The 15869-nt window shown below is 40.5% G+C and overlaps 1 protein-coding gene across 1 annotated transcript in view; it reads right to left on the bottom strand.

Moving 5' to 3' along the window:
* The window catches only part of WDFY1 (WD repeat and FYVE domain containing 1), a 71359-nt gene that overhangs the window by 26457 nt on the left and 29033 nt on the right, over positions 1 to 15869 (bottom strand). Inside the window, exons 3-5 of the mRNA XM_005574438.5 lie at positions 11963 to 12036; positions 5795 to 5849; positions 949 to 1099 (exon numbers count right to left, since the gene is read on the bottom strand). Of these exons, the coding sequence (XP_005574495.1) occupies positions 949 to 1099; positions 5795 to 5849; positions 11963 to 12036 (280 nt within the window). The remainder of the gene's footprint in view (positions 1 to 948; positions 1100 to 5794; positions 5850 to 11962; positions 12037 to 15869) is intronic.

Below are 15869 nucleotides of genomic sequence, written 5' to 3' on the forward strand. Positions count from 1 at the left end.
TATGTAGCACACACTGTATCTGAGTATTTTTTGCTTGTTTGATCCTAAAGTATATGGTACTATTTTAAATATCTCGCGCTGTGCATTCATTCGTAGCAAACATTGTAAAGAAAGGCTTTCAATGGATGGAATTTTACTACGCCAGACATTCAACTCTGAGAGGGAAACTACCATGGGGTGTCTGCCTGTTGTTGATAACTTTGATCTTGCCATCACTAAGATACACAGCAGGCAGGGAGATCCTTAGGGAAGGGCGAGCTCTACAGGAAGCAAATTCCATGTAGTAGCAGGAATTTTTTAGGCAGTGATTTTCAGCACTTTGGGGGATCCTGAGCCATCTTTGAGAGTTTTATAAGGATTATGGGTCCTCTCCACACACAAAAAAGCATTAAGCAAAAGTTTTGTGTAAAACTCCTTGTAGCCCATTTAGGAACAAACCCCAAGGCTATAAACCCTTAATATTCAGTATATACACTTACAGAGTCTGCAAATTAGCAATTACTAGCAGACAAGTTCCTGTTTTCCTTTCTTCACACAATAAAAAGTCTTTCCATTAGAAACGCAAAGACGTGAGAGGAAGGGTTTGCATTAATGGGCCTGGGTTTTCCACAATTTTGTATTAAAAACCTACAGCACCTCCCAGCAGAGAACAATTCATTTCATTATTATTTTTAATAAACCCAGTTTACAGCAAGAAAAGCAAATATGGAAGTTCTTGGATTTTCGGTGAAATATGTATTAGGTTGGTGCAAAAGTAATTGCAATTTTTGCAATTACTTTCAATGGCAAAAAAAAAAAAAAAAAAAAAAAACACAATTACTTTTGCCCAAACTTAAATAGGTTTCATTCAGTCTTTAGATCTCAATTAGCAGTTTGGGATGAGATTCAGAACCAAACACCGAGAAGCAGAGGCTAGGGGAAGGAGAGGTCCGTGGCTCTGAAGGATACTGCAGACACGAAGCCCAGGACGTGAAGAAGTGCCTCCCGAGCATGTTCCCGCTTCGCGTGCACATCCAGCTCACACACTTGTCGTAGCCAGTACTGATGACCCACTCTGTGGCCAAGCTGAAGATGATCGCAGACACCCGGTTCTGATGAGCTGCAGGAACAGAACGGTGAAGAGTTGTCATCTCCAGAAACAGCACTCCATGGGGAAGAACTGAGGCTCAATCTCTCAATCCGCTCAGCCGGCACACAGTTGTGTACAAGAGTGTACTGGAAATGCCTATCCTCTGTGAATATATTTCAGACAACCCGCCCCAGCTCAACAACTCACTAGCACAGGCTCTCTCCAAGGCCCTGCCCTCTGCTCCCCACAGTCATGGCCACCAGAAGCTAGGAATCATTAAAGAGTAATGCCCAAAGAGAAATCAAATACTAGCTTAGAATATATATATATGTTATATATACAACATATATAAAATATATATATAAAATATATATATTATATATATATAATTTTTTTTTTTTTGCTATGCTCAAGAGAACATTTTTACTTTGCTCTAAAAAACTTTACGAACGAGGACCATGTGGAAAGCAGCAGTTGTAACAGGGCAATGTTTTTTTAATCGTCTGTAACTTCAGTGTTTTGAACCTTCCGAAAACACTGGCATTCTAAATAAGAGCAATGGCAGTTTTCTAAAATTAAAAAGTGGTGTTATGTGTTTTGTTTCTGGAATACTTTTTATCAGTGTGTAACATTTTATTATTCATAAAGACAAAGCTTTTGTGAAGTTCTCTGTTCCAAAATAACAGCTGAGAATGAGGAAGGTTTTCTGTCTGTTACCTAACTCTGGAAAGATTTCCAGGTCGATTATAAGCCACACCGGGGCAGTGTTACCTGCCTTCTACTTCATCTGGTACAGAACTTTGCATGCAGTAGATGTTTAATAAGCGTCCAATCTGATGAATGAAGTCAAAGGCCAGACAGAGAGACTGCTGACCTTGCTCTCAGCTGTACAGACTGCTTAGGAAGAACTGAGGGACTCTCCCCAAAAGTCTACGTGAAAGTCAGATTCATCAACCGCTGAAAGGTTACATTGAACAATTACATACTCATGAAGGATTCTGAAACTTAAAGGATGCTATGAGAGCTATTAATCTTAAATTCAGCTGGGCACAGTGGCTCAACACCTATAATCCCAGTGCTTTGGGAGGCCGAGGCAGGAGGACTGTTTGAGGCCAGGAGTTGGAGACCAGCCTGGGCAACAAAGCAAGACCCCATCTCTACAAAAAACATTTTTAAAACCAGCTGGGCATGGTGGCACTTGCCTGTAGTCCTAGCTACTCAGCAGGCTGAGGTGGGAGATCTCTTGAGCCCAGGAGTTGGAGGTTACATCAAACTATGTTTGCACCACTGCACTCCAGCCTGGGTAAGACAATGAGACTCTGTCTCTAATTAAGAAATAAAAATTTAAAACTGAAAGAAATATTAAATTTGAGTAGGCCATGTCTTGTAAGATCTGTCTCATCGTCTGATGTGGAGCCTAATGCTTTTTCTGCTTTAATATTTAATTTGCATAAATACTTACAGGGTGTGTATTATTATACTGATTTTCAGATAAGAAAACCGAGAAGCAAATATTAAGTATTTATTAAATATTTATAAATATATATTAAATATCAATATAAATATATGCCCAAAGTCTAATAAGTGATAGATTAATTTGGTGTGTCTGACTCAAAACACTTTTTCCACTAAACCTGTAGTTGTTAAACTCGGGCCAAATAGTCATAGGGTTTAAACTAGTTTGTGGTAAAGATGCTGTAGTGAATAGTCAACTATTTTTTCCTGGGAAGAACTATCCTATTTCTAAGATTACATCCTTTCTGCTGTTTTGTATTTTTTAGATATCCTTTTCTTTTGTGAAAGTATAGTGAGATATAGTCATGCTTATTTTGCTTCATTTTTAGTTTTTAAACTCTCACTTGGCAAAATAAAAAACACAGTAATCCCTATATTAGTCCTCCAAAAGTTTTCTAAAATGTTTATTAGTCAATGAAATATAAAGGTCCAAGAACCACTGCAAAAGAAACCTATGCTGCCTTATAGCCCATAAAGAACTATGACAACTGGTGGGGCATGGTGGCTCATGCCTGTAATTCCAGCATTTTGGGAGGCCGAGGCGGGTGGATCACTTGAGGCCAGGAGTTCAAGACCAGTCTGGCCAACATGGTGAAACCCCGTCTCTACTAAAAATACAAAAAATTAGCTGGCCATGGTGGCTCGCACCTATAATCCCAGCTACTAGTGAGGTTGAGGCAGGAGAATCGGCTGAACCCTGGAGGCGGAGGTTGCAGTGAGCTGAGATCGCACCACTGCACTCCAGTGTGGGCAACAGAGTGAGGCTCTTTCTAAAAAAAAAAAAAAAAAAAAAAGGAACTTTGACAACCAAAATATAGATAAAAATTACATGAGATGTGAGTATGAAATAATTTCATCCTTAATGACAGATGAAAAATACACACACACACACATTCTTTGTTGTTTTTTTTTTAAAAAAAAGGAGGGGCAGGGTCTCATTCTGTTGCCCAGGCTAGAGTGCAGTGGTCTGATGATGGCTCACCGTAATCTCTAACTCCTGGGCTCAAATGATCCTCCCACCTCAGCCTCCCAAGTAGCTGGGACTACAGTGTGTGCCACCATGGCTGGCTAATTTTTTACAGAGGTACGGTCTATGTTGCCCAGGCTGGTCTCAAACTCCTTGGCTTCTCAAAGTGCTAAGATTACAGGTGGGAGCTACCACAACTGGCCAGGTGAAATAATTTATTAAGGAATTTGCCTTTTGACAAAAACATTGACCAGGCATTTAAGGGTCTCCAAATCAGGCATTTAAAGGTCGCCAAACTCGTAGGTATATATCTCGTAAAGGAACTTACAGATTCTTGATTATTTTAAAGATAAACCTGTGCATGATAGCTGAGAATTCAAAGTTGTTTCTGGTGTTACGATAACACCATCATGCTAGTAGTACATTACTCAATGCAGGATTGGAAAGTGTTATCATTCACTGTCACAAAACAGTTTCCCTGACTAACATACTCCAAGGGCAAATATATGGGCATTGCTGCATCACTGTTCTCCTATTTTATTTATTTATTTTTGAGACGGAGTCTTGCTCTGTTGCCTGGGCTGGAGTGCAGTGGTGCGATCTCGGTTCCCTACAACCTCCGCCTCCCGGGTTCAAGCAGTTCTCCTGCCTCAGTCTCCTGAGTAGCTGGGACTACAGGCATGTGCTATCACGCCCGGCTAATTTTTGTTATTTTTAGTAGAGACGGGGTTTCACCTCGTTGGCCAGGCTGGCCTCAAACTCCTGACCTCAAGTGATGCACCTGCCTCGGCCTCCCAAAGTGCTGGGATTACAGGGGTGAGCCACTGCACCTGGACGCTTTTCTCCTATTTTAAATTTGGAACAGGTGAAACAATACGTAGGCAAAAGCAATTTGGCCTTCTTAATAAAGTATCCTATCATTAGACCACATTTCACCAAGATGAACAACACATATGTAAAACATCTACACTCTAATTTTTACCTTTATCCACAAGCATTAAATATAAAATTTTAGAAGTATAGAGTGAATAAAATGAGGCTACATGTTACGTCTTCTGGTGAAGTTTCTGGGAATCAGCTAATTGGTCTGATGGGAATCCACAACTTAATCAAAATGCTTTAGTTTTGCAACTTCAATCTGAAGTTGTCATTGGGATCTTGCTTTTGTTAAGTTTTAAAATACTGAAATTTACTAAATAAAGTAAAAACTGAAAAAAAGGTATATGTCACAGATGCCACAAAGTATTGATAGCTTTGTAGTGAAAAGTGCTTACAAATCAGTTAGAAAACACTACACCTCCCTGGGAATATGCACAAAATCATAAACAGACATTCAGAAAATATGACAAGTGGTCAACATTAAATAAAGCTTAAATCATTTTCAAATTGCGAACTTTCTTGACTATTAAACAGGAAAAAGAAATTATAAGGCAGCAATGTTGTGAAGACGTCATGAACACGTATTCTCAGTCGCCATTCGCAGGACTGTAAAAACCTGCACTATTGCTGTGAAGCAGTTTGCAAAGTAAATCTAGGGCATTTAAAAAACTTTTTAATGTCTGACCTGGTTATTCCACTTTGTAGGAATTTGTCTTTAAAAAAAAAAAAAAATTCCTCACTGAGCACTTAGGGATTTGTCTTAAATAATCAGAATTACAGATTTGGCTAGGTGTGGTGGCTCACACCTGAATTCTAGCACTTTGGGAGACTGAGGTGGCAGGGTCACTTAAGCTCAGGAGTTCGAGACCAGCCTGGGCAACATACTGAGATCTTGTCTCTATTTAAACAAAACAAAATGGAACAAATGCATTATAGGATTAGAGTCAGAATAACAGTCAAGAATACCCCTCCACATACATGTATACACTTATTCAAGAATACACACACACACACACATACACGTGTATACACATATCAAAAAACTGTACACACACTCAGTTATATACACACACATACATGTATGAAGAGTAGTGTGTGTTATCAAAAAAATGGAAGCGGTACACATATCCAATGATAAAAGAATGGTTAATTAAATCTGATAATGTGCCTGATATACAAAATTTTAAATGCTAATGAGCAAGAAAAAGCTGAAATATCACTAAAAGACAACAGTCTCTCTCATTGTGGGGTTAACAAAACTAACAAGTTAATGTGAAAATCTAATTTTCACCATAAGAGATGATGTTCTAGTTTTGTGTATGTCTACATGTATGTGTATGCAAGATAATGTGTATTATAATTACCTGGGTAGGTCTTGATAAAGTTCATTTTATTAAAATCTTCAGAAACGTGAAATTCCTAAAAGCAAATGCACAAAATAAAAAATTTTAAGAGTTATGGTTTTATAAAACAACAGAAACTTAACTTTCAAAAACGAAGTAAAATCCAAAAATGATTCTCACAAGACCTGGGACTTAAGACGAGTTATTTAGGAATGATATGAATTGCTTCCTTCATCAGACCTGTCCTCAGGCCAACATCGCTTTGGGAGAACAGACCTAATTGAATAAAAGTAAGTGCTGCTGACCAGCATGGGATTTGTGTCCACTTCTTCCTGCCCAAATCAGCACTCCGTATTCCTTCTCCCTCCTACTACAAAACTGTATTCTCTTAGGGACACAAAAAACCCCTCAAGACACTGCATATTAAAGCAAAACTGCAAAGACCCCTCACTAACAGAGCTCTCAGCAAAGTAAAAACAGGGCGCTGGGTAGCTCAGCAATTTAGTGGGGGAAAGTACACCTATTTAATATACAAACACACACAACAACAACAACAAAAAAGAAGTGTTGAGATTGTAGGTGGTTTTTGGCTTCTTTTTATACTCCTGTGTTTTCCAAATTTTATTTATTTATTTATTTATTTATAGACAGAGTTTCGCTCTTGTTGCTTCCTTGGCTCACTGCAACGTCTGCTTCCCAGGTTCAAGCGGTTCTCCTGCCTCAGGCTCCCGAGTAGCTGGGATTACAGGAGTGCACAACCACGCCCAGCTAATTTTTGTATTTTTAGTAGAGATGGGGTTTCACCATGTTGGCCAGGATGGTCTCGAACTCCTGACCTCAGGTGATCCACTCACCTCGGGCTCCCAAAGTGCTGGGATTACAGGCGTGAGCCACTGCACCTGGCCCCAAATTTTCTATAGATGTAATCCTTTATAACTTGGAAAAGAAATTTAAAGTACATATGTTTTATTGGGAAAAAAAATCAACCTCAACATAAAACTATGAAAATAAAACTCTAAAGAAAAATCACTAATTACTAGTACTACCATTATTATTATTATATTATTATTATTTTGAGACAGAGTCTCGCTCTGTCACCCAGGTTGGAGTACAGTGATGCAATCTCAGCTCACTGTAACCTCCGCCTCCTGGATTCAAGCGATTCTTGTGCCTCAGAGTCCTGAGTAACTGGGACTAAAGGTGTGTGCCACCACACCTGGCTAATTTTTCTTGTATTTTTAGTACAGACGGGGGTTTCACCATGCTGGCCAGCCTGGTCTTGAACTCGTGGTCTCAAGTGATCCACCCGCCTTGGCCTCCCAAAGTGCTGGGATTATAGGCATAAGCCACTGCGCCCAGCTAAGAATACTATTATTGATCAATGCTAAATTGACATGGATATTATGAATTGCTGACAGACCAGAGTGAGGGGGAAAAAAAGCACACAAAAGAATACAGATTTCTTGTTCTCCATCTTGTTTTTGCAAAGTAGAAAAAATGTATCAGCACGGTATATATTCATCCATATTCAGTGGAAGAGCAATTGATCAACTGCTGACTAATGTTAAATTGGATTTGCCTTGCCCCTTTCCATTAAAAACTGTAACAGTTCTTATGTGCCATCCTATAATGACAGTCTCCCCTTGAACTGAAGGCCACAAAAGGGTCTCTAGGGAGATAAATGCACCAACACTGCACTACTGCACTACGTGAAGCTTGTACTTAGTGGCTTCTCGTTATATATGTGCATGCACATCATCATGATATTCCCATAAAATTTACTGAAGGCTAAAACGGAGAGCTTTGGCATTCGCTACTGTGTCATGCATTTCCAGCACCCTTGCCTGCCACCCGCTGCTGTGTGAACTGCATGGGCAGGGAGCCTGTCCCTTCTACTGGATCTTTCTTCTTGACCCTTACATCAAGGCTGCTGCTGCTTTTTCTTTTTTTTTTTTTTTTTTCCTTCTTTTGAGACAGGGTCTTGTTCTGCCATTCAGGCTGGAGTGCAGTGGTGCAATCTCTGCTCACTGCAACCTCCACTTCCCAGGCTCAAGTGATCCTCCCACCTCAGCCTCCTGAGTAGTGGGGCTACATGGTTATGCCACCACAATAAGCTATTTTTTTAATTTTTGTAGAAATGAGGTCTCACTATATTGCCCAGGCTGGTCTCCAACTCCTGGGATCAATCCTCCTGCCTCAGCCTCCCACAGGGCTGAGATTATCGGCATGAGCCACCACACCTGGTCCAAGGCTGCTGCTTTCAGTAAAAAAAAAAAAAAAAGAAACTCTCATAACTATACTTCTACTTCTGTTGTCCCCTTCTCAGCCAAAAGCTTCTCTAATGATCAGCCCACCCTGGTTACCCTCAGGCTCTCTGGCTCCCTCATCTCCCAGTCACACTTCAGTCCATGGCTCACCAGGGCTACCCCACTGCATGGAAAGGCTCTTCTTGTTATCAGCAGCTGCCTTCTAAGTGCCATCCCAAGAGCACTGCCCAGGCCTAATTTCATCCTCTCCCTCCTGCTCTTGACACCTTTACTCACCTCCTCCCTGAAACTCACTGCCCTCCAGCTTCCGTAGCTGCACTGTCCTGGCTGGCTCTCCTCCCTCTTTGCCTATTCTTCCTGTCTCTCCTTTAGGCTCCCAGCCCTCTGGCTTTTCTTTAAATATTGATATTTCCCTAGGAATGTGACCTTGGCCTTCTGCTTTTCTCAATCTACCAGCTCTGTCTAGTTCACGGCAGCCACCGTTGTAGTTTCCACTGACGTCTACATTCAGGGAACTCCCAACCCCTGCCCAGACCAAACCCTGAGGTTCAGGCACACGCACCCAAGTTCAGTTCTCAAAACTTAACTCATCACCTTTCCCCAAAAAAGATCAGCATCTTTTCTGTCTCTGAAGCAGCTAACTCCTGGCTAGAAACCTGAAAGTCATCTTAAAGCGGCTCTCTATTTCAACATGCACCTTTATTCAAACACCCAGCCCTGCTTCCCAGACAGTTCTTGAGGCCACAGCCTCTTCTCCTCCCCACCCCGGTGTTTCACGATCTAACACTGGGATCTGGAGGCAGCCTCCTAACTGGCACCCGTACTTTCAGCCTTGTCCCTTCAAAGCCTGCTACACATTTCTGAGCTGACAAAAACCAGAAACCTGCTCCTGTTCCTCATTAGCGAAACCATGTAGTTTCTCTAAAGCACTTGATCCTTGGGTTCACCTAGAGGACTTGCTACTTATTATACAGATCCCCAGGTCCCTCCCTAGTGATTCCGAAGCTCTGGGTCTGGCACAGAGCTGGGGAATCTGTATTTTAGTTAAGTCCCCTCAATGACTGGCGTGACTACGCAAGGTCAGGAAACTCAGCTTACATAAGGTGGTCTGGGCCCCTTAAAGTCACACTCAAGGATCATCACTTCCCCTCCTCCCTGGCTGGCCTCCCCTTCAACTCTACTCCAAAACGCTGTCATTATTTAGGCCTCAGGTCTGGGCCCTGACTTCTTTCATTCCCTCCCCAGCTACTCAATCATTCTTGTGGCTTGAAAAATGACCTGATGATGATGTCCTCTGCCCAGACCTCTCCGGGGCTCCAGTTTTGTTTATCCTGTGCCAACTTCACATGGCCAGTCAGAAGCTCACCGGTATCTCAAATGAGGCTGGCTCTCACTGTCCCCCTCCCTCCAACTGCCTCCCCAGCCCAGCCTTACCCTTCTCAGGAAACAATACTACTTCCTACCCAACTGCTCAAGCCAAAAATCTGGCTGTCACCCGACTTCTCTTCCTCTCCTCTACACAGTCAACTTATCTCAGATGTCTCCAAGACTTATCTCAAGTCCATCCACTTGTCCTCCTTCATGGCCACTGTCCTTTCACCCAGACTGCTAAAACAGCCCGATTATCCCACCGCCACTCTGGCCACCCCTCAATCCGTTTTCCACCCAGCAGCTAGAGGGATCTTTGAAAAATGTAAATTATATCATGCTATTCATCTGCTGAAAACACTTTAACAGCTTCTCACTACAATTACATTAAAATTTAAAGCTTTACCCAGACTTACAACACCCTGCACGACCTGGCGGCCTCTGCCCACTTCTCCAATCTTCCTAGGGTGCCTCCCTATCGCCCCGCACCAGCAAGCCACTATAACCTCCTCTGAGTCCTCTGATGCACACAGATCCTTCTCACTTGGGTCTTCTGGACACTGACTTCTGGAAACTTCCCTGGCTCTCTGCCGGCTGGCTCTGTGACAAAGATGCCAAGAAAATTAAATGGGAAAAAAATAGTCTTTTCAACAATTGGTGCTGGGATAACTGGATGTCCACATACGAAAGAATAAATGTGGAACCCCTCTGTGATACCACATGTAAGAATTAACTTACAATAAATCAAAGCTCTAAATGTAAAGCTAAACTATAAAACTCTCAGAAGAAAATACAGGTGTAAATCTTCATTTATACTTATCTTCATAGGTATAAATGACCTTGGATTAGGCAATGGCTTCTTAGATATGGTATCTAAAGCTTAAGTAGCCAAGATAAATAAATAAATAAATTGGACTTCACTAAACTTTAAAAATAAAGTAAAAAGGCAGCTCTTAGGAGAAGATATTTGCAGAACATATATAAGGGTCTAGTATCTAACATACAGAAAAAACTCTTACAACTCAACAATTAAAAAATACTCTATTAAAAATGGGCAAAGGACTTAAACAGATATTTCTCCAAAGAAGATATAAATGACCAACAAGTACCTAAGAAGATCCTCACCATTACTAGTGATTAGGAAAAGGCGAATCAAAACCACAATCTAGTACCATTTCACATCCACCAGGACGACCATAACAAAAACAAAACAAAACAAAACAAGCAGAAAGTGACAAGTGTTAGCAAGGATTTGGAGAGCCGGAATATGTACAAAAAACATGTACGTGAATTTTCATAGTAACGTTATTGATAACAGCCAAAAAGTGAAAACAACCCAAATGTCTATCAACTAATAAAGGGATAAACCAAGTGCAGTATAGAATACTATTCCACGGCCAAAAGAGTGAATTAATTCAAACAGGCATGAACCTTGAAATCATCATGCTAAGTGAAAGACAAACATAAAAGGCCACATGTACTGTATGAACCTATTTATCTAAAGTGTCTAAAATAGGCAAATCTTTGGATTCAGTAAATTAGTGATTTCCAGGAGCTGGGGGAAGGGGCAATGGAGAGTGACTGCTAATGGGTATGGGATTTTTTTGCAGGGAGGGGTGATGAAAATATTCTGGAATTAGAGAATGGTAATGGTTGCACAATCTTATGAATATACTATAAGACCACAGAATTATATACTTTAAAATGATAAATATAATTATGTTATATGTTATATTTCAATTAAGAAAAAATAAATATATGCATACAATTTGACCCACAAAAATGCCAATCTATAATAGACTAAAAACTTAAATATCATGTCCTTTACCAAAGATAGTTTGAGAAGTATTGCCTTAAAGAGCTCTGTGAGTTGCTGGCTGAATGGCTACACACACACACACACACACACACACACACACACACACACACACACACACAGAGGCTCTCCACCATCACGGCTGAGGGCTGTGGATTGCTGTAGGTGACATATTCACTCTATGAAGGCTATGATCTGTGGGTCAGCCTGAGCATCCAGCTATCAATTACAACAGCATTCTGAGTTCCAAGGAACTAGTTTAAAATGAAGCAACAATTTAATCCATTTTTGACCTAATATCTATACTGAATTAAACTTTTTTTTTTTTTCTTTTGAGACACGGTTTCCCTCTGCTGCCCAGGCGAAAGTGCAGTGGTGCAATCTCAGCTAGCTGCAGCCTTGACCTCCTGGGCTCAAGCCATCCTCCCACCTCAGTCTCCTAAGTAGCTGGGACCACAGGCATGCACCACTACCAACTAATTTTTTTGATTTTTCGTAGAGATGAGGTCTCACTGTGTTACCCAGGCTGGCTTCAAACTCCTGGGCTCAAGTGATCAGTCCGCCTCAGCCTCCTAAAGTGTTGGGATTACAGATGTGAACCACCGTGCCTGGCCTAAATTAAACATTTTTCATGCCAAACAATCAAGCATCCATTGTTAATCCAAAGTTAACTGGCCAATAAGGGACATGGGAGGTCAATATAAAGAAAATAATAAATACATTCTAAAAGCTACCTACCATTACGGCTCCATTATCCTGGCCCACAAATATCCGTCTGCTGTCATGATGGTAAGCCATAGCAGAGCAAGGAGCTGCCAGAAAGACAAAGAGCACATTACCAGCAAAGCTAAGCACTTTAAGTCATTCTTCAAAGTGACTGATTAAGAACTATACAGTTTAGGTTCACAGAGAGAGAGTAAAAATGTTTTCTAAAAATTACGTAAATTGAAAACGTTATTAAAGTTCTCTCTGTTGCCTTAGTTTAAAACTTTATTTTCACAAATCTTCTCGGTTATTTCTATAATGCTGGGTGAAGCGAGCCAGCACGAAGTTTCATCTGACTGAAAGTCCTACCTGTCGTCTGGCAAGCCTTGGGGACCAGGGCTTGCAGTGTGTGATCTGCTGCCCAAAACACTCAGGAGGTCATCCTGCCCCTGCCACCCTTCCCATCAAATGTCAAAGAGTAGCTAGAATCTGTGCAAAGATGGGTTCCCAGCACCAGAATTCCTATTCTATGGCATATGTGAGCATATGTGAGGTGCAGATATATGGCATATGTGAGTTGTGAGGTGCAGACAGGTTTCCTTGTCCATAGCAGTCTTATGTGACTGGGAGAACAGCTGCCTCTCCTCATGTAAACACTCTTTCCATGTTCTACCTACCCGCTTCCAGAAATCACAGGCTAGAGAACAAGTTTCAGAAAGGAGAAATTCTAAATTGTCTCCTTTTACCAAAAATTAGAATTAAAGTGATTTATAAATTGGAACATTTGAAAAAATATATATCTGGGTTTGTTTCAGCCTAAGGAATTTTAGTTAGCAACGGAAGAACCAAAACAAGGAAATGTATGCTAGGGAAAAACAAAACAAAACAAACAAATTTGAATTTACTTTGGAATAGAACTTCTTGTAAAAGACAAGTGGGTATGGTGGCTCATGCCTATAATCTCAGCACTTTGGGAGGCCAAGGCAGGAGGATTGCTTGAGGCCAGGAGTTGAGACCAGCCTGGGCAACATAGTGAGACTCCATCTCAAAAAAAAAAAAAAAAAAAAAAAGATAAAAGAAAAAATGTCTTTTAAATGAAGTCATCATTTGAATATAGTTTAAAGTTCTCTCTCTCTCATAGGCCAATATCCTCACCAAAGGAAGTAAACTACAATACTGGATTATACCCCAAAGCGAAAACATAGCTAACTGCATGATCAGACCATAGAGACTGTTTCAGTTGCATCCAAGAACCGTGTATTTGACTCTGAAAGGTACATACGGAAATTGTGCACAAAACAATTAGAATTGACTATGAGCCTGTATACTCCTTATCCACCATACTGATGTTTGGGATGAAAAGAACAATCATGTATATGATATATATACATATATATATATACACACACACATATCTTTATACTATCAAAATGCTCTTTAATAACCATGCATACACTTATCTTTGACAAATCAAATCATCATACTTTGATGCGTTCAGAGATTCACTGTCATCATTTTTGCTTGCTTTCTAGATGGCACTAAATGCATTAGTTTTAGGCTTCTTTTCAATTTTTTTAATGCCCAACCCTATAACAAACAACATAAATATGTAAAATCCCTCTTTTGTGTAAAAATTACAAAGTGCTGGGTAATTTTATGAAGCTAGACAATTATAACATTTGAAAAAGAAAAAAAGGGTTTCCTTAGTTTGTTTTGTATTATATAGTGATATCCTGGCTCTCTCCCTGGAAAGGAGGTTTCTAATTGAGATAAGCAATATAAATGTAATATAGAAGGGGAGGAGTTGGATATAAAGCAAAACAGGAATCATCTTTCAAATCAGGTAACTTTTTTTTTTTTTTGAGATGGTGTCTCGCTCTGTCACCCAGGCTGTAGTGTAGTGGTGCAATCTCAGCTCAGCAACCTCCGCCTCCTGGGTTCAAGCGATTCTCATGTCTCAGCCTCCCAAGTAGCTGGGATTACAGGCACCCACCACCACACCAGGCTAATTCTTGTATTTTTAGTAGAGACGGGGTTTCACTACATTGGCCAGGCCAGTCTCGAACTCCCGATCTCAAATGATCAGCCTGCCTCGGCTTCCCAAAGTGCTGGGATTACAGGCATGAGCCACCATGCCCAGCGAAGTCAATGAACTTTTAAAAAGCCATCATTGCAGTCCAAAATCAAATGTTTAAAACTTTGGATCATACCACAGGGCCAAATTCAGCTGACTGCATATTTTGTTAATAGTTTTTTTTTTTTCCTTTGGAACACAGACCTTTCATTTATGATTGCTTGCATGCTACATTTATGTATAACTTATGATTGCTCACATGCCATATTTATGTCTTATTTATGACTGCTTGCATGCTAGGAAGGCAGACTTGAGTAAGTGCCACAGAGATTGGCCCACGTAGTCCAAATGTTTACTGTCTGGCCCTTTGCATAAAAAGTTTGTGGACCTACCCATCACTGTGGTGGGAAGCATAGGTTTGGAGTCATAGATAAACATGGATTGGAATTCCAACGACAAGAAATCAACTTAACCCTTCTAACCTCAGCTTGCTTGTTCACAAAACGGTAAAAATATTATCTGTCTTGCATAGCTGTTGTGATGGTTTCATAAAATTATATTACCAAAAAAAAGGCACGAAGTACACAGTAAAGATAGAAGCCAAGAGTTACCATTTTTCTTCAGCTAAAGCAGTCTGAAAGTTATTTTTTTATGTGAGGTAATGTTATAGAAAGAACACAATTGGACTGCATATAGCAGTAAAATAAGGCTTGGCTTATTGATCACTCTGTCAAGTCACAGGAAAAAGTTTAAATTGGTGGATATAACCACTAAGACATCCTAAATTGGATAATCTGCAGATAGTTTTTAGAACTAACATGGCATTCTGCTTTTCGTATTCTAAATTTAATTTTGAAATAAAAAGTCATTCTAAAACAGACAAGCAGTTATTTTTCACAATTCGTTCACTCTGTTTTCTTCTTGTGGTGTATCTGCAGTTTTATCAGCAGATACAGGTCCAAATAGAAGCAATAAAGAAGCATCTAGAAGTAACACACTGAACATGTGCAGATACAAACATGCAGGTGTCGACTACCCACTGCGAAGCTGTGTCTGTTCTTTCAAGTTCCTCCTTCCTGATCTAGAAGCTCCTTCAGGAGGGGACAGTTAAGCCACGTTAAAAAGGGCTGAAGACAGAGAGATCCACCGCCACTTGCTCAAGATCTAACAGCCAAGAGAGCACACACATTTCTACTGCTAAGGTTTTGGTGCTCTGGGAGAGAAATTCATTAGAAAGTTGTACTAAATATTTGGGGGAAATGCAAGTCAAGGAGTAACTGAACTAAATATGGGACAAAATCCATCTCAGTCTCTGTCTCTATTCTAATGAGAATGAACTTCAAGATTAAGGACTCAGGGAGATTAAGCTATGACCAAAATGCTAATTATGAAGGAAGGGAAGAGTGGGAAGCATAAGAGCCATAGTATTAACAACATTTTCCACAATGATAACAAAACATTTCCCTGCACTGATATGCGTTCCTCAGGCTGTTGCTACTTCCAGCTCTCAGATCTATCTCTGGGTCACTGGAAAGTAAGGAATTAGCCTAACAAGTCTTTTTGGGAGACTGGGGCAGGTTGGGTAACAGGTGGGCTCAGAGGCCCAGGATGTCCCACCTACCTCTACCCTGCTGCCAAAATTTCCAAAGTAAATTTATCAGACAGGCTCCATAAACACCTTCACTAAGACATCGGTTACTTCATATCTCAAGGTGAGAATTTAGTGTGAGAACCAAGGTTATGCATCCACAGTACATGCAGACATGGGTAACAGAAGAGATGCCACTGCTTGGCACAATAAATTATGATCAGGTTTTCAAGAAGTCTTCAAATGTCCTATGCATTATAAAGCTTTACTGTTCCTTT

The sequence above is a fragment of the Macaca fascicularis genome, chromosome 12 (genome assembly GCF_037993035.2).
Source record: "Macaca fascicularis isolate 582-1 chromosome 12, T2T-MFA8v1.1".
Taxonomy (NCBI): Eukaryota; Metazoa; Chordata; class Mammalia; order Primates; family Cercopithecidae; genus Macaca; species Macaca fascicularis.